The 22,781-nt window shown below is 51.3% G+C and overlaps 1 protein-coding gene across 1 annotated transcript in view; it reads left to right on the top strand.

The window, feature by feature from the left end:
• LOC119450550 (homeobox protein dve-1-like) overlaps positions 1 to 22,781 on the top strand; it is a 76,197-nt gene that overhangs the window by 41,038 nt on the left and 12,378 nt on the right. The window contains exon 3 of the mRNA XM_037714045.2: positions 5,599 to 5,781. Coding sequence (XP_037569973.1) covers positions 5,599 to 5,781 — 183 coding nt within the window. The remainder of the gene's footprint in view (positions 1 to 5,598; positions 5,782 to 22,781) is intronic.

The following is a 22,781-nucleotide window of genomic DNA, read 5'->3' as shown; positions in this document are numbered from 1 at the left end:
GCGCGCGCGAGATTGAGCCGCGATCGTCGGCTGACCCTCGCAAGCTTTTACTCGCACATACAGCGTACGGCGCGCGGTGACGGTGTTATCGTGTTTGGACTTTTGCGGAACGTCATGGCGACGATGACGGCAGAAATGCACTCGGAGTGTCCATATAATTGCTATCGCAATAAATAAATACTGGCAACCCACAGAGTCCCCTAAATAATATGTGAAAGCTCTGTCACAGCTGGTTTCGTTTTCCAAGAATCAAAGTAATCACGCAGGAGCAGTACATTGCGATGTTTTGACACTCTCTCTGGGCTTGCTCGGTCGTCTGATAGCAGACGACCTTCAAAACAAGACCACTCTCACGATAGACAACCCTCAGTACAAACGACCTTCATTACAACGACCCTCACAAGTAACAGCGTATAAGGATACCGAGCGAGCCAGATAGAGCGCCAAAATATCACGAGGTCCTGCTCCCACGTCACTACCTTCACCGTGACGTCATCACTGTAACCTCTTGGGAAACGAAGCCGAAACTGGCAAACAAATATCGACGAATAGCTTGCTTTCGCTCTTTGCCCGGTTGTACTCTCACCGCCTATTCAAAGGCGCTGGCGCACAGGTCGCATGCGACCTGTGCGCCAGCGCCTTTGGCGATCGAAAGGCGACCGTTTCGTTACAGTCACTCGCTGCTCGATTTTTCAGTCGCGCGGCCGCAGTCGCAGAACAGCTGAACCAATCAGATGCGAAGGAACAGGACGTCCGTATACGCTGACGCTTATTTTACGCGGCGACAACATTGCAAGCAGACGTGAACGGCATATCGCGAGACATTTCGGTTTAGCGACTCGTCGGTCGCATTTGTCAGTGTGAACATCGTTCGTCTTGAGTAGCTTTCTGGTCGCCAGTCGCAATCGGTCGCGCGACCTCGCCTAGTCGCAAGTGTGAATGGGCCCTTTCGAAAGAGAATTTGTTCACCTGTAGGCACTAGTACAACAGTAGTATGTGTCTATACAGGTGCATACGATAATTACAATGTATCGTGCAAGCAGTACAATATTCTGGATATAAATGAAGCAGAAGGAACAAATGTAACAGTAAATTGCATTGTTTGCTGAACACTGACAACTGCTAGTTCAAGACCCAGTGGCGGGGTGCGTTCTGCTAGAGCTCTTCGAGACGCACGTGCTCTCTACCTATGTACTGCCGCTACAGATGTGCGGGTTAACAGCACTGCATGCACTCTACGGAATTAAACAACAAACACTACCTAAAGACCCTAACTGCAACAATTATGCGCCGTCGAGCTACCAAAGCGAATAGTTTTCTTGAAGCATTCGGCTATTCACTCACATTGGCAACCATCGTCGATGGTTTCTGCAGAATATTTTTTCTTTGTCACACTTTTTGTGCGGGTCAACGCTTTTTCATTTTTCTGTTTTGTGCGCTGCATTCGGCGCTCCCCAAATGACGGTGGAACGTCCACGCGCGACACTCCTAGCTTAAACTGAGAAAATACGTCGTATGTAGCAGAACTCTCCACCTTCTAACCTCCCTTCATCTAATAAGAAGTGTAAGCATCTGTCTGTGCTTTGTAGAAGACAAGGAAGATGTGATCACTTCCTCAGACAAAAAAGCACCATTTTGCCTATTCGCTGTGGGACGTACAGTGGTGAGCACTGTTAGGGGGAACACCTAATTAGTATTCAAGTTGGTATAACTTCAACATATCTTCTACTTCAGGGGGGGGGGAAATCTGCCGAATACGGCGCCTAATGATGATGCCGATAAAACAAGTAATAGTTTTCTTTAGTGCTAAACATCAACTGATATAGGCTCCTGAATACTAATGAGGTCTTCACCCTAACAGTGCTCACTACTGTACATGGCTGTTTACACACAGTGTGGTCGAGCGTTAAAGAGGACACGCGAACGTGAGGCATATGCTTCGGGTGCATAGCCTTGTTGCGGTTGCTGGAAAACATATCTAACGATAATATAGTTGCGTACGAGCTTAAGTAGTATTCAGTTAGGTGTCGCATGACACCGCTCCGTTTCAAATTTCACTAATAGCCATTGGCATCATAATTATGGTGCTGCCAGAAGCAGTGTCGATGCTCGGCGGGTAGACTAAAGCCAGTATCGGCTTCCAAAATTCGTACGGGGCAAGTCCGGACGCTTTATACCGGGTCCCACTATTTCAGTGGGCTTTTACAGTGGACTCTACTTACACGAAGAACAGCGCGAACAAGAAGCGGACAGCAATTGTTGTCGACGTTGCGGTTAGAGACACCGCGAGGTTGCGCTCCTCTCTTTTGGTACGAGCGCATAAGTTCGTTGGAATGGGCCATCGTAGAACTGTTAAAAAGCTGGTGGCGACTGTGCCAGCCGACCGGCGGGCACCCGTGACAGCAACTTTGTACGACGCACGCTTCCCAACTGGCCGTAGAGCTGCAGTTTGTTTCGCTTTCGAATTTGTCTCGTTGCATTAGCAATATGCTCACCTTTGCTTTCTCTACATTTTATTGCGATATGGACACTCCAAGCGGATTTCTGCCGTCGCCGTGAGGCTCCGTACAAGGGCGATAAAATCGTCGCCGCGCGCCGTATGCTGAATGTGCGAGTGGAAAGCACGGCGGAGAGCAAACGCGACTTGTTCCGTCGCGCGGAAGGCCGTGGGGGGATTAGAGGGAGGGAGGGGGGGCGACGCTGTGCTGCGGCACCAACTGCGTATCTTACGACTGGGCGCAAGGGGAACTGGAGACTCGATCTCGCAGCGCGAGAGGAGGAAAGCGGGAAGGCAGCGCGGGAGAGAGGGGTGCGGCTTCTACTCTGCCAGCAACTGCGTACTTGTACTTTGCGCAGCTGTGGGCGGTCGCGCGCACCGTATCTTGAAAGCGATCTCCAGACGGCTCTGACCTTTGTATGCGCTGTGCTTTCGCCGCTCAGTTTCCGTTGAAGCGATAGACAGCACGAACCTTCGCTCGCTGCTGCTGGCGCGCTTGCTCACGCCAACGTTTTGACAGCGGTTGTGAGCGGTCATTGGGTGTGATCTATTCATGTTTGCTTGTGCGCTCTGACACCATGCTTGTTAATTCAGTTAGTAAGCGAATGTGTCCAAGTTTATACAGCCGATAAACCTACTATCCTTACTCCGTATAGCTCTCTACTAATTTGCTATCGCAATCGATGCTTCGCCTTTCGGGCAAAACTGCGACTTTTTTAATTCCCTAGTGTAATTGTCTCGGGACTGAGGGTTTCTCGATTACGTATTCGTTGACTTAGGTTGCGGAGCAGCGTTCACTTAGCTGCCGCCAGCTCTCAGTGTGTGTGCTCTTTCCTTTTTTTCTCCCACGACGCCCGCTCCCGCTGAGACCTCTTGGATTATCCGCGTCTTCGACCGGAGCTCCGGCCGGCACACGAGAAAGAAAGCCCCAGATCCCGCGGATTGATGCACCACCTACTGTAGATTTCTCTTTCTTTCTGTCCACCGCCTCTTCACGGCTGCTGCAGCCTGCTCGCGATCCCTGTCGACAACGCACGAGCGACCGTCACGCGGCAGAGCCCGGGCCCACGGCTGCACACCGCGGCGTTGGCTTCACCCCCCCCCCCCTCCCCCTATGCCCCCCACGTCTTCGACGGTTCTTATATCCCGGTCCCGATGATCCCTCGGGGGACGGACAAGGACGTCGCCAGAATGTCCCCCTCCCCTCATTATTTTTCTTTCGGCTCGTTTTCTTTCCTTCTTTTCCTCCACCCAACACGCCCTTTCTCTCTCTCTTGCCTGCTGCCCTTTGCGAGATCAGCCGCAGAAGTATCCTCGTCTTATTTTCGCTCACTTACCGCCGTCTACCCGTTCTTCTTCCTTTCGCTCTTTTTATTATCCGCTGTGCTCTCTCGGGTCGGCATGGCTGACGCGTTCCTCTTTCTTCTCTCATTCGATCTTTCTCCACCCCCTCCCTCCGTTGGTAGCATCTTCTCCGGGGCCATTCTTTCTCCGCTATATTATTATTATTATTATTATCATCTCGGACGCGCTGTGTTCCTCTTGCTTCACTTCCGCGACCGCCTGTCCGCTCTCTTCACCACGTGGCGCTCTCTCTCTCTCGTCTTCTCGATCACATGTTCTCTGTATCCTCCCTCCCTTCTCCCTCCTTTATTCGCGGCTCTTTGCCGAGACCGCATCTTTCTGCTCACGCCGTTTTTACCGAACGAAGCGCTTCCTTCGTTGCTCTGGCTGACTGGTCACTGTCACTTTTCCCCCTGTTCGTGCGTTCTTGTTTGTTTCTCTCTCTCATCTCTCTCTCTATTCTCTGCTGGCTTTTCGTCGCTGGCCGTCAGTCCGGAATCGAGGTCATCCTGGGCAACAGTTTGTTTGTCCCTCACTCTGCGGCGTTCAGGTCGGTTCACCCGTCCCCTCCGCCCTGTTCATTCACGTTTCGTCATCTTGAGATGAACTTGGCAGCTGTCGGCGGCGATGTAGCGCGCTATGCCCATTTTTCTCTGCCCATTTCTCTGCGCTCCACGTCGGCACACTGGCGCTTGGGAGCGTGACGTCACGATGGTGGCGCTGCCGTCGCGCGCTCTACTGGCGTGAAAGCTTTCTGACAGTTAGATTAATGCACGTGACCGGGATTTAAATATGATTTTGCGGCAAAGGTTATTAGCGTCAAAAACTGAAGGAGAAGCAGAGCAGTGTAGACGGCGTTCACGTGCTCGTTATAGCTGTGCTGCGATGACTGTTCGTTTAGCTACAGCGGCCCCAGGCCACTCAGCATTTAACCGATAGCCCTAGTAGCCTGATAAGTGTTTCCCCAGCAGCATTGCTTGGTTGATCTACCGGACAGCTATCCCTTGACTTAATTTGACAATCGTTTTCCCGCAGTTTCTGTTAATTTTTTTTTTTCTTTAGTGTGCGTATTTCCCGCAAAGGAAGTTCGGAAGTTATGGAAGTTAGAGAAATATATCCATATAATTTTAATGAAATTGTGGGGTTTAACATTCCGATGCTGCATAGTATAGGTTATGAGGACCGCCGTTACAGTCGAAGGCTCCCGATTAATTTTCACCCCCTTGGGTTTATTTAACGTGCACCCAAAGCGCGCTACACGGGCGTTGCTTGCGTTCCGTCCCCCATCGGAATGTGGCTGCCGCGGCCGGGAGTCAAACCCTCGACCTCGTACTTCGCCGCGCAACGTCATGCATGATGGCTACTGAGACACACCAACTTGTAAAAACTGAAAAAAAAATAAATTAGAAAATTCAGTTAAAGAAATTACAAAAAAAAAAGCGCATTAGGCAGGCTAAGTCCCGGTTTGACCACGGCTGAGCTTGAAGGTCAGATTTACGGAGCCAGGTGTTTTCTGGGTTTGTACCTGGAGTAGCTATAGTAGAGCTTTCGCTCTAAAAAGGAGAGAGAGAGCAAATGCAGGAAGGTCAACCCGACTAGCGTCCGGTTTGCTACCCTACACTGGGGGTAAGGGAAAGGGGGAACATGGCTGTTGCGCTAGTCTGATGGCTGCGCCTGCGTGTATTTCGTCGTACGCATGCGTACCGCGTGTGCAGTGTTTCAATGTGTGACGTCCCGTTCGTTCTTCGTCCATTCAGGCAAGACCCTGCCGGTGCACTGCGTGGTGGAGCGGGTGCCCAGCCCGCAGACCGACAGCCAGCAGCCGTCCGTCGAGGTGGACAGCTACGCGATCGTGCCCAGCGCCGCCCTGTTCGCCGACCTGGTTCGAACCGCGCTCACCAAGCTCGGCTACTCGCCGTCGGAGGCCATCTGCGCCAAAGGTGCGTCTTTCCAGTCGTCGTCTACGCTTATTTCCCTTTCTTATATTTCTGTGTTACACGTTTGCGATATGGCGCGCGTACTAAACTCCGAAACGTTTAAAACACGCGTGCGTAAAACCGAGCCCGTCAGATCCCCTTATTAAGGCGAAAGCCATATGTCTCATTATAGTCAAGTCGTCCTTGAGCGAAAACGCGTCGACGACGCGAAGTGTACAAAAAGGCTACCAACTCTCGACCTATCGTAGGAGTCGGAACACGCAACCTTTGGTGTTAATAGAGGCGAAGTTAATTAAGACACAGTTAATTCAGATAAAGGTAATTAAGGCGCTCGAGCTCCACGACCTTGGGTGGGAGTCGAGCCCTCTACATTTGGAATTAAGAGGGACGACTACGCGAAGTACACTAAGCAAATTAAGGGGGATGACTAACCGAATTAAGAGGGATGATTAAGCGAAGTAGAATAAGGGAATGAAGGGGGTTGTGTGCGTCATGTGTTCGTCTTTAATGCATCGGCACTTCGGCTTTCTTTCGCCTTCAAGTCGTCTCAGGGATAACGTCAAAGATCCCGTCAACTTTTCCTTGTCGTTGATAGCGTCGAGGGTCTCGAATATGGCAATCTTGATTTGCGTACAAGAGCTCATTAGCCAGTTGCCTGCTTCTAATACCCCTGTCACACGGGCACTCGAAAGTCTTTTGAGCAAAAACACTTCTCCCGAAAAAGAGTTTCACCCGCAGAGACACGACAGGGAGCGATCTCTTTTTCAGAAGCGGTCTTTTCTGGAAGAGGAGTTCGCCGATCTCCTTTACGGCCGAAAAGGAGTAGCCTCGAAACCAGTGGGCACGAGCAATTATCATATAATAAACAAAATAATCAAATGCGTAATTTTCTGTCGCCTAGGCTCATCATAAAAAAACAATTTTATGTCTCGCAGAAGGTGTAGTAAACGCAGTAATGCTCATTTTCTTCTGTACTCTCGTAAGCAGGTCGAACCACGTCGAACGGGCTGGGGATGTCACGTGATGACGCTCTTTAAGCTACTATAATAAATCTTTATATTAACGTTTCTTATGTTAAATTCAATTGAAAAACATGTAAACAATCAGTTTTCGCTTTATATTTTCATATAAGTAAGTTTTTTGGACCGACATTGTTTCGAACGCTAGCGCCACGCTTTCGGTAGTGTGTCCAGAAGGAAACACTAAAAGGAGATCGTCGGCGCCGTGTGTCTGCTGCGCAACACCTCTTCATTCAAAAGTCTTTCGGCTTGGTAAAAGTCTTTCCGTTTGCGTAAAAGAGTTTTCGCGTGCTCGTGTGACAGAGGTGTAAGCTCACGCACTGTACATGACGACTGCATAGTTGAAAGGGTGTTCTATATGGCACTGGTTAATACTTCCCAGCGTTGATTTTGTACAGTATTAGACACCTAAGAAAGTGGCGCGGAGGTATGTCCGCCGCGCTAGCTTTATTTGCGAGGTACCGCATATGCGTAATGCGGAGGATGCGAGTCTGAGATCCTCAACTGCGGTGAGTTATACCTTTTCGTCCAATTTCATTTCCCTTTGCCTTAGTATTTCTACGTATCGATTAAGCGTGATAACTAACTTCTGCGTGCTTTTTTCTTGCTTCATTGTCTGTTTGCTCCAAGTGGTCGTGACTAACCCATCCGCACAACAAGTTTTCAACAAATTCGCGCGCCAGGTTTCTTCGCCAGTCTTAGCGTCCCATCTTTCCGGCGCGTCACATAATGTACCGGACAGTTTTGACGCGCACGTGTGCGACCGATTGTTCGTACGACCTGTCGTACGAACAATCGCATTTAACGATGACTTGCCGATAGGGGTTCCGACAGGTTTCGTATAGAGTCCAATCAGTCATATTTCCGACGCGTCCGGTCGAACGCCGCGCCCTACCATGCGTCCCCTACTTGCCTAACGCATTTAATTTCATTTGTTGCAGCTCTAAGGGGCCCGAAGGCATTACTTAAGGTGGGGGCCGTTACAACGTAATACGACATATAAGCGTGACAACAGTCGGATCTGTCGTGGTTGCTTAGTGGCTGTGATGTTGGGCTGCTAAGCACGAGGTCGCGGGATCAAATCCCGGCCACGACGGCCGCATTTCGATGGGGGCGAAATGCGAAAACAGCCGTGTGCTTCGATTTAGGTGCACGGTAAAGAACCCCAGGTTGTCCAAATTATTCCGGAGTCCCCCCATTACGGCGTGCCTCATAACCAACCAGGTGGTGGTTTTTGTACATAAAAACCTATACTTTTATATGTATTTTTTTTTGTCGGACGACGTGTCGGAACCTGCTGGAGCAGGTTGGAAGCGTGGAAATTGAGTTCCAGCGTTTTACATGCCAAAATCACCATATGATTATGAGAAACGCCGTAGTGGGGGGGGGACTCCGGATTAATTTTTACCACCTGGGGGCTCCTTAACGTGCGCGTAATGCATGGTACACGAGCGTTTTTTTTTTCATTGTCCCGCCATGGGAATGCAACCGGGTATCGAACCCCCGACCTCGTGCTCGTCACTCAGTTGGCGAGCCACCGTGACGGGTACCCTCCTAATTTCTTTGTACACTTTCACGTTCTGGTCAATCCTTCTATATAGCTTTCGTGTCATCCAACGTTCACATTAGGTGCGATAATTGTGCCATCGAAACTGTACTTTTCCTTTTCTTTTTCTTGTTATCTATTTCAAACTACGCCGGTCAGAGACCGGCATCGTTGTAATAACGGCAGCTTCCTCAGCCCGGCCATAATCCGGCGACGAACGACGGAACGCATCGCGCTTTTGGGTTCCCACCTTTCCCTGCTACGCAACGAACGAAAGAGAGAAAGAAAGAAAAAAAGAAAGTGGCAATGACGCACTCCTCCCCCCCCCCCCCCAAAAAAAAAAAATAAAGGAAGAAAGAAAAAGGCATCGCGTGCTTGCGTTGAAACGGCGCATCAGCCTTGCGGCCCGTGCGCGAAAATCCACCTCAGGAATTCTTTCGTCGCTGAGCAAATTGTTTTTTCCCTCGCATCCCCGCGAGAGTTTACATAATCCGCGCGCTGCGCGCGTATGTGGATATATAGTCATAAGGGGCGCGTGCATAAGTGTGTGTGTAGGGGGGGGGGGGGAGGCAACTCGGTGGCTATAGGGACGAAGATGGCAGGAGAGACTGGGGGAGGATTTGCCCTTTCCCTTGCCCCTAGACGCGGCGTCGTCCCCCTTCGTTTCCCCCTGCCTGCTGCAGGAATCTTCGTTTTCGTTTTCATAGAAGCGAGACTAGAGGCAGGGGTAGAAAGGGTGGGGGCATTAAAAAATAATATTACACACGTGGCGGTGTGTGTTGCAGAGAAGCGAGTCTCTATCGGGCCTCTCCGAGGTGGTTGCTCGCTCCCTCTTTCCCGGCCCTTTCTCCTCCTCCTCTTCGCCGCCTTAATCCGCGCCTCGGCTGCCGAGCCGCGCTGATCCGGGACCCGGCTAACGGGATTTGCGAGGCGCGCTCGCTTCCCGCCGCCTCCCTAACACCCTTTCCCCATATCCTCTCTAGCAGTTTATCCCTCTCTCGCGTTTTCCTTCTCTCCACTATCGGGTGATGCGCGCCGTCCTCTCTGCATTACAGTTTTTTTTAGTCCTGTTTTCGTAGCTGCATCTCCCGCCATAAAAGAGGATGCGTTAAGATGAGGTTTTGGGAGGAAGGCGGGAAAGGCGGAAACGGGATGATAGTCTGGCATGCGCGATCCTTTTTTTTTTTTTTACCCGTTGCATAGCTGCGCCTTTTCCCTACGCATACGATGGTGCCGCCGTGAGAGGCGCGAGCGGAAAGGATAAAACGAAGACGAGAGTTCAAGCGGCGGTTTGGAGGAAGAGAGGGACGGAGAGAGAGAGAGAGCGGCGGAAGGATAAGCCTGTAGCGCGATCCTGTTGTTCGACCCCGGGTCGTCCCTGTGAGCAGCCGGCGAAGAGGACCCCCGGGCCGAGTCTGGCCCGACCCGGCGACGAAGTTTCACCTTGACGAGATTAAGCGCGCGCGCGCGCGGATAGCGAGAGCGCTGAAAAATAAATATAACTGCCGGCAAAAGGCGCGCACGCGCGAAGCCAGGTACTGGAAGGAAAAGGAAGCTCCCGGGATGAGCGTGAAAAAAGCTCGGGCCGCCATCACTATGTGGGGGCGGATAACCCGCCCTCCTTTCCACGCCATTCTAAGCCACTCTCTCCGTTCATCCTCCACACCCAAATCCTGCTATGCGGGGTATACGCGCGGTGCCGCGCGCGTCCCGTGTCTTTTCACCTATTGCCCGCATCGGAGTTAACGGGCCGAATCGCGCAGGATCGCGCAGCAGGAAGCAGGCCGTGTCTGAAGTGGCAGTGTCTAAAAGGAAGCTTTAGCTCGGGGTCAAGTCTGACGCCACATATTCAAATACATGCAAAACGCAGAAACGCTTTTGCGAAACAATCCCTTTGCGAATTTTGATGAAATTTGTTGTATTTTCGATATAAAGCTAAATTCTAGTGTCTAAGAAGCGGTTTTCTTTTTGTTTAGGGCCTACGTTTTTTTTTTTTTTTCGTAATTGCCGATAATCGGAAAGCTCGGGAAAAAAAAATAGAACCACTAAGTTTCCAAATTCAGAACTCAATACGAAAATGAGATGTGTCATTTCTGTAAACTGCATTCGTTAGAGCATCTAAGGCGGATAAATTTGATATAGTAATGTACGGCTTACGCGAATTGGTTACAGTGTTTAATAGTGTTTTGCAGCAGCCTTACTCCCATAATAATTGTATATTTCATAGCGTTGTATATTACGTCAATTTTGTCCGCTTTAGATGTGTTATTAGCTGCTGTTTACAGAATTATGAATCAGTTTTCATTGCTGAGTTAGAGTTTGTAAACGTGATAACTTCGTCTTTCTTTAATATTGCGGCTTTCAACGATATTTAGTAAAAAAACTGACTGTTAAGTCGTAATTACGCTTCCAACAGTCACTAGATTTTAACTTTTCCTTTTAAATGCTGCAAACATCCTCAAATTCGGTGCAGTGGTTGCTGAGACAAACGATTTGTCCATTTCAATGTATTTTAGATAGGGGCCCCCGTGCTAAAGCACCGAAGGTAGATCGCATGTTGCGGAACCTCAAACGCGGTGATTGGTGGAAAGCAGGAAGCACTCTCAGTGGGACTAGTGATTCGACATGGAGCATTGATGGATCGTTCGTAGCGGAGTGTGGACGATGTGGCAAAACCCGCACGTACGCTTGTGCATAGACGGCGGCTGACGTGACCAAGATGTGGGAAATAATGCTGCAATCGTGTAAGTGTAGGGCGTCAGCGTGCTTGCTGTACCGTTGCTCTTCCCCATCCCTGTTGTCTTTAGTTCCTCGCACTATCCAAGCTTTCGAAACGTGTCTGTCTCGCAGCTTTGAAGAGGTTTCTTATTAGAGGGGCGGTCTGGAGGCCGCGTTGGTTTGGTCACACGAGGCGTGTGGAGAAGTACGCCTGCCGTTTTTTGCATAACGTCCGACTTGCTTGCTGGAAATAACCTGCTGCGAATCATTCTTTCCCGGTTGCAATCGCCCATGTGCTCTGGTAACTACTAGTTCCGTTGGTGCTTCAGTTCGTGTGCGAGCGACCGCGCGTTATTGTGTGTCTGCGTGCGTCACACCCGATCAAACTGTAGTATACCTCGCGGATGGCCGTGCGACCGGCTTCCTTGTCATGCGCTGTATTGTGCCGGCTCCTACCACGCTATATCTTTTCACACACTTAATATCGGCACTCCTGGAAGCTTTAGTACGCGGTCAATACTTTGCCGACGTGCTAATAGGCAGAAGCTCTCAAAGCAAGTGTCAACAAATCGCAGCAGAAAATTAAAAAAAGGAAGGACAATAGCTTCTTTTTTTTTTTTGTAGGTTTCAAAACACAATGGTCACTGCGCAAGAGAAGATGATGTTGAAAAGACTTCAGGTAGTGATGTGAAAATTCGGCTACGGGGCATTACGTGCGGCGCATTAATAAAAATCTGTGCTCTCGGATCGGCTCCCGGCCGCGGCGGCCGCATTTCGATGGAGGCGAAATGCAAAACGCCCTTGTGCTTGCGTTGTAGTGCACGTTAAGAATCCCGGCTGGTCAAAATTAATCCGGAGCCCTCCACTACGGCGCGCTTCATAATCAGAACTGGTTTTGGCACGTAAAGCCCCAGAAAGAAAAAGAATACTTTCCGTTGCGTCCTCATGGCCGTCCCTGACGCACGTGCTTGCGAGTGTGTGCTGCTACCGACTTTCTTTAAATTGCCATATTACGATATATGGACACTCCGGGCGCATTTTTGTCGTCGGTGTCGCCGTGATGTTCCGTGTAAGTTCCAAGGGCGATAACATGGTCGCCGCGCGCCGTATGTTGTATGTGCGAGTTAAAGCGTGCGAGGTGGCTCAATCTCGCGCGCGCGAGGGAGGAACGCGGGGAGGAAGCGCGCCGTCTTCCGTCGCGCCCAAGGCACCGAGGAGGGGGGGGGGGGATGTTCAATTTTGGCGGCAGCTGCGTATGGCGCGGCCGCCCGGGCCCTATCCTGAAAGCTATCTGCGATGGAGACAGAGTGCGCCAAGTACTGATAGCTTCGTGTGCGCGGTGTTCTCGCCGCTTCGCGTTGAAGCAAGAGGCAGCTCGAAGGTCAGTTCGCTCGCTGCTGTAGCCACGCTTTCTCACTCCAGCATTTTCATAGCGAGTATGCGCGGTCATCGAGTGAGATGTGTTCATGTTTGCTTGTGCACGCGTGACAACATACTTGTTAGTCTAGTAAGCTAAGCGAATGTTTCCAAGTTTATAGGGCCGATAAAACTACTATCCTTACTTCGTATAGCTGTCTACTAATTTGCTATCGCAATCGATGCTTCGCCTTTCGGGCGAAACTGCGACTTTTTAAAATTTCCCTGTCCCACGTTTTTCCTTCATATCACATTCGGGTTTGCATCACGTGCGGCATTTTACGGTTTACGTGTTGCTCTCTAGGCAAAATTGACTGTTGGAAGACGGCCGACCGGAAGTTTTTTTGCAGAGCTAGCGCTGTCGCCATAGCCCACGACAGAGAGCCGGCTATACGCGTGCATAGTCAGTCTGCTCCGCTCACATTTCGCGCGCTCAGGCGCAGCAGTTGAACTGCGTTAAGAGTGCACGGGTCTCATCTGTTAAGCTTCCTGTGAGAATTACTGGAGGGCAACTTCGACGCTGCGATCGTTCACAATGGGAACGCGATGGACGGTTGCTAATGCCGTCCGCGGCTCTGGTAGCCCTTAATTCGTAACCCGTGAATGACAATGAGCTTGTGGGCAAGCCAAAGCCTTAGATTGTTAGCGGGCGGCTTGTAGGTGCAGGGATGCGGTATGCACCGCAAAACGAGCCGCTGTAGTGTAGGAAAGGCGCGGCTATGCCTCGGGTTGCGCGGTCGGCGGCGTTGGTGGTTCGTGCCTCCGGGTTTGTCCGTGGATCCGCCGTTTGTGCGCGTTGTTGTGCGTGCGGTAGTAATATAGAGGCCTCGCGGGTCCCGGCTGCCAGCGGATGTTTGGCGCTCGCACGCGCGTGCGCCCTTCCCCGGTCTAATCTCTTGACTACATTAGGCCTTCCCATGTTTTATTTAAGTCCGGATTAGACGGCGCTGAGAAGCTAAAGGGGATATAGACGAGCGCTATTGGGAAATACGGCCCATGCTAAGAGGATTAGGAACCTCTTCAGTGCCGCGAGCTGCTTTATTTTTTTTTTCGTCTTTCTTTTCATTTATTTTTCTCGCCACCTTTTGTTTTAGGTCTCGCTCGGCGCCTGGATACCCCCTCTTTCCCTCGGCTTGTCTTGGCGCAATGTTTTCTTTCTTTTTCTTTTGTTTATTTCTTTTTCACGCACCTGTACCGTTTCCATGGGGCTCCAGCTTTCCATATCTAACACCGCCGTTGTTCCACAGAACCGTTTCTCTCTACGCTTGCGTTCAAATTACGTGGCTCCGGTTGTTTCTAGGCGGGATTATTGTTTGCAAAGGGAGTCTTCCGGCATTTCTTTTTGTCTTACGGGCGCGGCATCTCTTGCGATGAGCCCCGCAGCGGCTTGCGTCGTTCTCGAAACGTTTGCACGCACGCCTGCTGTCGACGTCGCGGAGGAGCCTCAGCGCGTGCCGATTTGTGTGATAAAACACCAGCCCGTCGTTTGAGCAGTCCGAGAAAAAAAGAAAAGAAAATACATATTCGGTTGATTCAAGCTGGTCGCGCGTTGACTTAGTAGCCGTGACGTTCCGCTACTGAGCACACAACAAGGTAGCGCGGGATCGAATTGCCGACCGCGGCAGCCGCATTGTCCTCGAGGGTGAAAGCGAAGGCGTTCGCGTGCTTGGATTTAGGGTGCGCGTTTAGGAACGGTGTTCTACGGCGACGTCGATTATAATGTGCATCGTGTAGCATCGGTACGTTAATGTTTCGGCAGGGATACAATCGATGTCAATTCGCAGCCTTTGCGTATCTGCGTGACGACTAAACTCTTGGTTGATTCGAACGACGACCGCATGCGGTTCGCCGGGATGGTGGCTTTGTTAAGTACGGGACCGATTCTGATTGGGTCAGCGATTGCTGCTTCGCTTCTCGGCGTATGCCGGGAAACGTAAGTCGCGCACAAATCTCGACCAACGCCGACAATTAGTATTGAAAGCGCAGGGCCCAAAGTGGCACAACATATTTATCTGATGCACAGAGGTACATTTTTAATCTCGAACTTCCCGCGAAACACGTTCAGCTTAGGGGCTAACTTCACTTTGAGCACACCATAAAACAAACAACATACCCGCGATCGTGAACGCGCACATACACACACAGAAAAAGAGATCATAAAACATGCGTCTACAGTAGGATTTCTGAAAATCGTTTTCTTTTTAGTATTTTGTTTTGAAAAGACGAGATGGATGAGGCGTTGTATCCACTACATAGTATTTTTTTTTTAGGTAAGGCCGCCGCTTGGCCACCGCCAGGCGCGAGACAGCGAGCGGCCGTAATCTTGAAATCCCGCATATCAGGCGGAGGCATACACCACGTGACTCAGCGGCTGGTGCGCTTTGGTCTTCTGCTGAGCAAACTGCAGTTGAACTCTCGCTCGAGTTGGTCAGTCGTGCTGGAACAGGGAATATAGCGCAGAAAACGCCGGCTCAACCCCCTGAGACGCATGGACAGGACGAGCGCCATCGGACAACTGCGTCTGGAAAGTGAATCATTTATTACAGCATTCCTCTCAGAATATCGAACTCTGCATCAACAGCAGGAACAAACAACCTTAACAGACCAAGGACCACGAACGCTTGGGTTAAGTCTGCACTAAAACGTAGGTAGGTTACCTTCTAATGAAGGCATTTCTTCACAAAGAATATAACAAAGAATAGACGCATGTCGATTCCTAACGCCTTCTGTGGGAAAGGCTTATATGAAGAGAAAGCTATGTCAACTGCAGTTCGCTTGTTCATTGGGATTCATTGTGAGCTATACGTGCGGGAACGGAATGGCTATTTGCAAGCACTCTTGTCGGTGTTCCGCGGCTCCCGTTTGGTAGCAAACGCTAACTTGACCCTCTCAGTAAAAGCTAATGATGCCGCTATGAGGTCACGCTAATTACGAGCTCCCTACTGCCGGCATCAAGCATGCGGAGAGCGTCCTACGGGCTCTCGTCTCAGAAACAGAAGAAGAAACTGCGAAATTCTGTGTCATGATTACTCTGGACCTGTCGCTGCTAGCAGGCGTGCATTGAGCTAGCAGTCACATTTTATTTAGTTTCTGTAAATTTATGTATTAATTGTTTTGGTGAACTGTGTGGTTTAGTGGAAGCGTCTGTGTATTCGTTGAATCAATCGAGAATGGTGCGCGCGCTTTTTTTTTAATTTATTGTGGGGAAGTCGTGACCCTGAAGCCATGTCGGCCTGTAGGCCCCAACCGTTGCTCGAGCATTTGTCGTCGTCTTCCGTGTCCCGCAATGCATCTGAGCTAGCTTTTCTCCCGGGCGATCTTCCGGCTCTTACATTTCGCAGTACAAAGCATCTGTAATGTCACTGTCCCGAGCTTTTAGCCTCTGCAGCTCAGATCGACACTGTCATTTCGAAGCCGGTCGTTCCTGAACAGACGGTAGCGTTGAATTTGGGGATGGGTCGGTGGCGAGCGCCTTACGTACTATCTATCATCAAGAGCGCATGTAATTTTGTCCTTGAAAGGTCGTTTCTCCGCATGGTAAGTGTGTGGTGCGGGTAAGCGGACTGTAAGTGCTGTACGAAGGATACGGGGAAGCGATGGTTCAAAAGGCGGTGTTTACAACGGGGCGCTGCGCACTGGAGCGATACCGAGGGAGCGCTGTTAACCAGAGTTGGACAAGCGCCTCACATGTTCGGGACGAGAGGGACGTGATACGCAGCGACTCACGCGCTGACGCAAGAAGAACCGTGGCCTTCGAGGTCTGGCAGCGCTCAACAGCTAGCGCGGGCTGCCTGGAACGGTGTGTGCTGCGACGATCGCCTTCGCGTGACGTAGTGCTCAACCAGCCAATCAGCTCATCCGATTTTGCTCGACCAGCCGGTCAGCGCGCGCTTATGGCGATGCTGTCGCCGAGGCGATACAATCGCCGAAAGTGATCGTCGCAGAATGCATCCCCTGATCTCGGATGCCATGGAGGAACTGAGCTGGCGCCAGCAAATCCCCACCAAGAGCGCGTCTCACCTACCTTCCCATCACGGTGCTTCGCAGGCAACGCACTTTATTGCCGCAGAGAGCTCTCTACACGCCAGTTACGAGCACTCTCGCGAGGTACTCTTCCAAGCGCCTCGTCGCATCGCCATTAGAAGAGCGCCAGCAACGCCTCGTGCATGGCGAGACAGCGCGTGTCTCTCGTGCACGCGCACGCGACTGCGCGTCGAGGGACGTGGTTGACTGTGGAACAAGCTCCAGCTAACTCTGCTTGTGAATTGTCTGAATATGTTTTAGTTTAGAGTTTCCGGGCACAAGTTCGTCCACAATAAACCAGTTTGTTTAGTGTGCTTCATTGAAGAGTGCTACAATATATATTATCCCTCACAATCTTTCGCGCACCGCTCACCACATTCCCCGCATTACTTCCCACTACGCCCTCTTTAGCTATACGTTCAGTACCGTGACCGACCTTTCACTGAAGGATCGTGTGCCGAAGCATTGAATCGTCGCAAAGAACCTAACGCTTTAGCAAATTGTGCTGGTGAGGGGAAATGAATTAGTGTTTCTGTGACTTCTAGCCGAGCGCTCTAACCACGACTCCATGTGCGCCGTTTTATTGCGACCCAAGTCTTATAAGATAGGAAATGCGCCGAATGTCTTAGTTCCCCGACTGAGCAGATTCACCGGGCTGCAGCGGTGAATCGGACTCGGTTATAGCTAATAATTACCATGGATAAAATGCAACCTTGGAACGGTACTCGGCAAACGAAGGGAAAAGCGCGTAGAAAAATCGCGGGGCTGTTGGAGGTGGCTTATGGTAGTGGTGGTGACGAGGATTCGAGGTTGAAAGCAGAGGTGTTTCCCCAATAGGAAGTTTGGGGTCGTGCGATCTCGCTATCCGTAAGCATGCGCGCGAATGCGTAAGTCAGCCCTCGATCACTCTGACACAGGATGAATGTAACTTTTTAAATAAAGTGTAATCACGCGTGAGCTGTGTGGTACTGTTGTGAAATGTGTTGGTTTTAGTTTTTGTTTTTTCCGCGTTCGGGTGTGCTTCCGCTTTGTATATATTGTCTACGTATGTGCATTAAAGCTAAAGTTCATGGCGCCTGTGATCGTGTTGTTTTTCGTCCGTGTCTAGTTGCTGCGCTGGCAGATCTTAAACACATTCCAACTTGCCCAGTTCTCGCTACTTGTGCCTTTCATGTTTATTTGTCATCCTCCTAGCTTCTGCCCCATATATAGACTAGTAATGACCGAATACAGTGATTGTGCTCCCCTCCTTTCACAGCTATACCGGCAAACTTGTTGGGCGAATTGTACGGATACCGGCCGTTCATGACATGTAAGCAGTGCCTGCGAAACGGGCTGGTCTGTATGTTTCAGTTAACTTCCGCGGTCCCTTCATGCTCGGACCTAGAAGGGGGCCTACCGCAACGTGCCTGGCTGGCTTCAAATAGTATGAGTAACGTTTAACGCACAACAACGGCTTAAGTGAGGCACACGCGTACATATAGCGGTGATTTTCGACCAAGTTGAAAGGCATCGCTGCATGTATTCCCCTGAACAGAAGTATATACGGACCAGCGACTATGCGATAAACCGATTTTCTTTAGATGCCTATGAAGGTAACTTGAAATTTAGGACTGCAGTCCAATCTCGACATCGCGAACTTTCCAGCACATTCGTCAATTTGAGTTTATGAGTCTGGTCTTTTGTCGAGCCTATGGTTTCTCTCTGTCCCGTTTCTCTTGGTCCCGTTTTCGGGCACTGCAACTTACTCATCGTGAAACAACTAATATTATAATGTGTTCTTGCTCATTCGAGTGATCACAGCTCACTAGACACAACGCACGCCTATCAGGAGCGAGGAACAGCACAACCCGCTGAAGGTATAACTTCCTACTGGCTGCTGCCTCGCCTCGTTTTCTTTTTAGAGCACAGCTCTCAGGCGCCCGTTGCGGCGAGCATCGGCGTCGGAATGACCGAGCGAACGAGCAGAGCGAAGGATGAAAGAGCGAAGGCGGAGCGCAGCGGGGGATGAAACACGCAAGGAAGAAAGCGGAGGAGGAGGGTATGGCGAAAGCGTGAGAAAAAAAGCGTAGTGTGGCGACGATGGCTACGAGATGGCGCCAGAGTAGCGCGCGTCGTCTCGGAGGTCTGTATGGGGCGGCCTGCTGTGAATCGCGCCCACGCGTCACTCACGCGCTGCCTCTCGCGATCTCCAAATTAGCGAGGCAGTCGCGCCGCACTTCGCTCCGTTTGCAACGTGCCGCACGAGTCAGATTGTCTGCGCCAGCCAATATATGGCGAAATTAAACCGCGTGTGCAGATGCGATCAAATTTCTCATTAGGGAGTATCGTAATCGTCGGTGAATTCTGTCTCTTCAACTAGCCCAGCAAGCAACCATTCTTTCTCTTCCCCAACCTCTCTCTCTCTCTCTCTCTCTCCGTTCTGCAAATGCGGTCAAGATTCGACTGCCGTATAGGCGCCGCCATAGCAGCAGCAGTAGTAGTAGCAGGGTGTTCAGTCTGCGTCGAAGGTTTACGAACCGCGGTATCGGGGGGGGGGGGGGGTGAGCCTGAATACTTCCGCAACGTTATCACGCAGCCTGACATTCGTATGTCCAGCCTTTACTAGCATACGCGAACAACACAGTGCAATGCACGGTTGTCCTCGCTACTGTCACAAAGTGCTCGGGAATTCAGCGTTTTCCTCAGGTGCCGAGGTCCGCACAACGCTTTAGACGCCAACTCTGTACGTGTTCCAAAGCGAGGGAGTGTACCGCGGCAGTCGCGACGTTCCGTAAGCCGCAGCGAAAAACCGCTAACCGACGCATCGGCGGTGTCTCTCGGCTCGGTGCGAGAAAACTCGGCCAAGGATCCGCTCGAGAAAAGAGAGCGAGAGAGAAAGAAAAAAAAGAGAGAAAAGAAATACGAGGATGGGATCTACAAAGATCGAGCCGAGAAGGCACATCGAGACGAGGAGCTCCTCGTTGAGGAAGCTTGCGCCGTGAAGAAAGAAAGGGTCGGCGAGACGCTGTTCAAGCATCGCCTTCTTCTGGTAAAAACGAGGATCCTCGCGACGCCGTAAAGGAGAAGAAAAACCGTCGGCGAGGATTAAGGAGCGGAGCAGCAGCGGGCAGCCGCCGTTGGCGGCGGCGGATCCGTGCTTGTCGAGGCAAGATAATCTCCTATCGTATAACGGGACGTGGTGGTGGGCGCGCGCGCGCGCGACATCCACATCGTCCTCGCACGACCCACAGGCTTTCTTCGCCGCCGACTCGTTCGGGCAGGGGAAAATACGCGCGAATAACGCTCTCGAAAGACGCGAAGCAAGAAAAAGCGAAACTAAAGGATGGCGGATAGCGAGCGAGCGAACCCGATTACATCTGTTCCTAAATTTCAAAACGCCGCTCATGCATAACCAATGAGAAGAAAGCAGAAGCCGCCGCCGCAAAGTCGCTCACGCTGAGCCGAGCATGCCCTTTCCCACATGGGCCTCCGTTATACCGCGCGGCTCCTCCTCTCCGCACATCCCGTACACGCACGTCGAAGAACGACGAAGCGCGCTTTCTTTCTCTCCCGATGGGGAAAAGGAAGAAGAGCCGGCTTTCCCTAACTAACGCGACCTCGCGCACCGCCGTGAAACAAGAATCAGCCTTGGGGGAGGGACAAAAAAAAAAGCTCAAATTAAAAGGGGCTAAAGCAGCTAGCTGGCTAGAGAGCAGCTATATCTGTATAAGCTAACGGTAGCCTGCAGGAAAACGAGTTCACCCGCGAGGAGGCGCTTCCAAAATCCGCGAATAATAACGGGCTCTCCGTCGTCGCACACGGCGCGGCTTCGGGCGCCGCCGCCAAAGCCGATACTTACGAATGCGCGGATAAGCAGCAGCAGCACTGCGGAGGAGTCGACGACGCCGGGGAGAATAAACAGAAAAATCGCGCCCGCGCGCGCCCGCCCGCGCATATGTGAACGGATGAGGAGGTGGAGGTCGGCTCCGACGACGACGAGGAATTACGCGCGCTAGCCCGGTATAGTGAAAGCTATCCGCCTTCGCAACGCACACTCCCCCCCTGCGGCCCTTCCACCGCCAATCCTGCCGAAAAAAAAAAAAAAACAGCTAGCGTGTGTACTATATACGCGTATATAAGCACCGAGCGTGTGCTGCTGGCTGCGACCAGCCCGAGTGCGAAAAAGGTCGCGCGTGCGTTTACGCCACGGCGGAACGAAAGAAAGAAAGGAAGGAAGAGGCTCGTGTCTTCCCTTTTACTTTCGCTGCTGTTGCCGATGTGCCGAAGGTCTCTCGGCTCAACGGTTACCTCTACTAGAGCTATAGGCCGTGCTTGTGCGTGTGTTTTCTTTCCTGACGTTGCCATCATCCACGCGCGCGCGCTTCCTCTCCTCCTGCAGCTCTGTTTGCCATTATTGTCGTTCGAACCGTCGTCGTTATTTCTGCGGGCTTTCCGACGCTCAGCCGCCGATGCGGAGAGCGCGCGCGCCGCATATGCGGTCTTAAGATAATGCGGCCGCCGGGGGCACCGAAGAGCGCGCAGTCAGGCATCGTAGAACGCGAGATGAGCGTACAGGGGGGGGGGGGGGGGGGGGGGAGAGATTCTGGTACCTCTACGTGAACGCAATTCGAGCAGGTATGCGCATTATGCCGCCGCGCGGTGCGATGTCATCGGCTCAGAACACACCCACACACTTCTCACTTTTTTTCTCTCTCTCTCTCCTCCCTCGCACGTATACTCGCGGACAACTTTCTGAGGCTTTGTACGCTGGCATAGCTGTACGGAGGCGGAGCTTAAAAGTGCTAGCATCAGGACGCCAAGCAGTCCGGACCAGTTGGATATCTCTCTCTTTCGGTCTTTTTTCCGCAAAAGCGGTTTTTGGCGTGTCTCCCGCAGACTTTCGTTCCACGGAAGCTATACGTCATCGCCTGACATAGTGCGGCGTCAAGCGTGCGCCCACCTCGTGTCAAACGGGTAGCCATTTCTGAACAGTTTGCCCCCTCCCCATCACGGGAAGGGAAGGGTGTTGTGGATTTTCGCTATATATCCTTCGTCTCACCTCGGCAGCAAAGTTGGGGCGTTATGCCGACGCGTCTTCTTGAAATCTGTTCTGGATGTCGGGGCATGAAGGCGTATGGCTTATTGGTTGCATAGCAGGCGTCTCGTCATTTCATTGAATTGGGATTTGCACGGCTCCATGCAGCATGCGCTTTTCTCCGTTACTGGAACTATGGAAACACTCATTGGCGCACGCACTAAAGCACGAGCGCGTCAAAACACTTCCATATGCATCCTTCTCGATTCCCATGAACGCGCCTTGTCGATCGACCCTGTTCGCGTGAGAGCTGGATAAAGCTTTAAAATTAATTTCAGTTGCGTTTTTTGGTTTGTAAGCCGGAGAGAGGCACCTATAATTAGGGGCGTTTCATGACTGCGTGGATGCGCAGTGAGGAAGCGCTGCATCAACGGTAACGAGTTAAAAACGGACCGAGTTAGGCAACGCCGTCAGAGTATATAACCGTCAGGCGCTAGCCTTCGAAATGAGCTGTAAACGCCGTGTCTACCTGCACTATAATCAGACAGGCTGTGACAACCGATCAAACACGCGCTACTTTCACATCTCTTGGTTATAGATAGTATTTTATTATAGCTAGCGTAAGTGGCACCGCGCTATACGCAAAGAAATATCGGTGTCAAATTGCGCGTGCGCCAGACGCTACGGCACGTGCCTCCGCTATTTTTGGAATTTAGCGTGAGACGATCTTATATTTTTCAAGCGAAGCTTGTATTGGTTCACAAGTGCCGGCGGTGATGGTGGTGTCACGCGAAAACTATCGAAAACCTGTCGAAAACTCGCGCCTAGTTCACTTGGTATATACCAAAATTGGCATGGAATGGTACGAATGTATGACTAACATGACTAATAGGTCATGACATCAATAACATCACATGCTCGCCAGTTACGTCACGATTAACGATAATAAAATCACGTGTGGCGCATACCTGCATTGAATATGCGAGTACGAGCCAGTGATATGCGGGTATGAGCCAGGGACAAGAAAGAAAGGAGGAAGGTAAGAAATTCGGCGCCCGGATGGGAAGCCCGCGTGTGGTTCGTTTCGCCGAGGAGCAGGCTGCGTTTGAGCAACGGCGCCGTGAACTCGTTCGGGAAAGGGCTCGTCGTCGACTTGCCGATTCTAGCGTGAGGGCTTCCGAAGCCCTGGCCAAACGTCAGCAAAGAGCCGCCGACCCCGAGTTTAGGGCAAACAATAGAGTTAATACACTGACTCTAGAGGACA

This window comes from Dermacentor silvarum, chromosome 4 (assembly GCF_013339745.2).
Source record: "Dermacentor silvarum isolate Dsil-2018 chromosome 4, BIME_Dsil_1.4, whole genome shotgun sequence".
NCBI lineage: Eukaryota > Metazoa > Arthropoda > Arachnida > Ixodida > Ixodidae > Dermacentor > Dermacentor silvarum.
The sequence above is the reverse complement of the archived record's forward strand: the minus strand, read 5'-3'. Positions and strand labels throughout refer to the sequence as shown.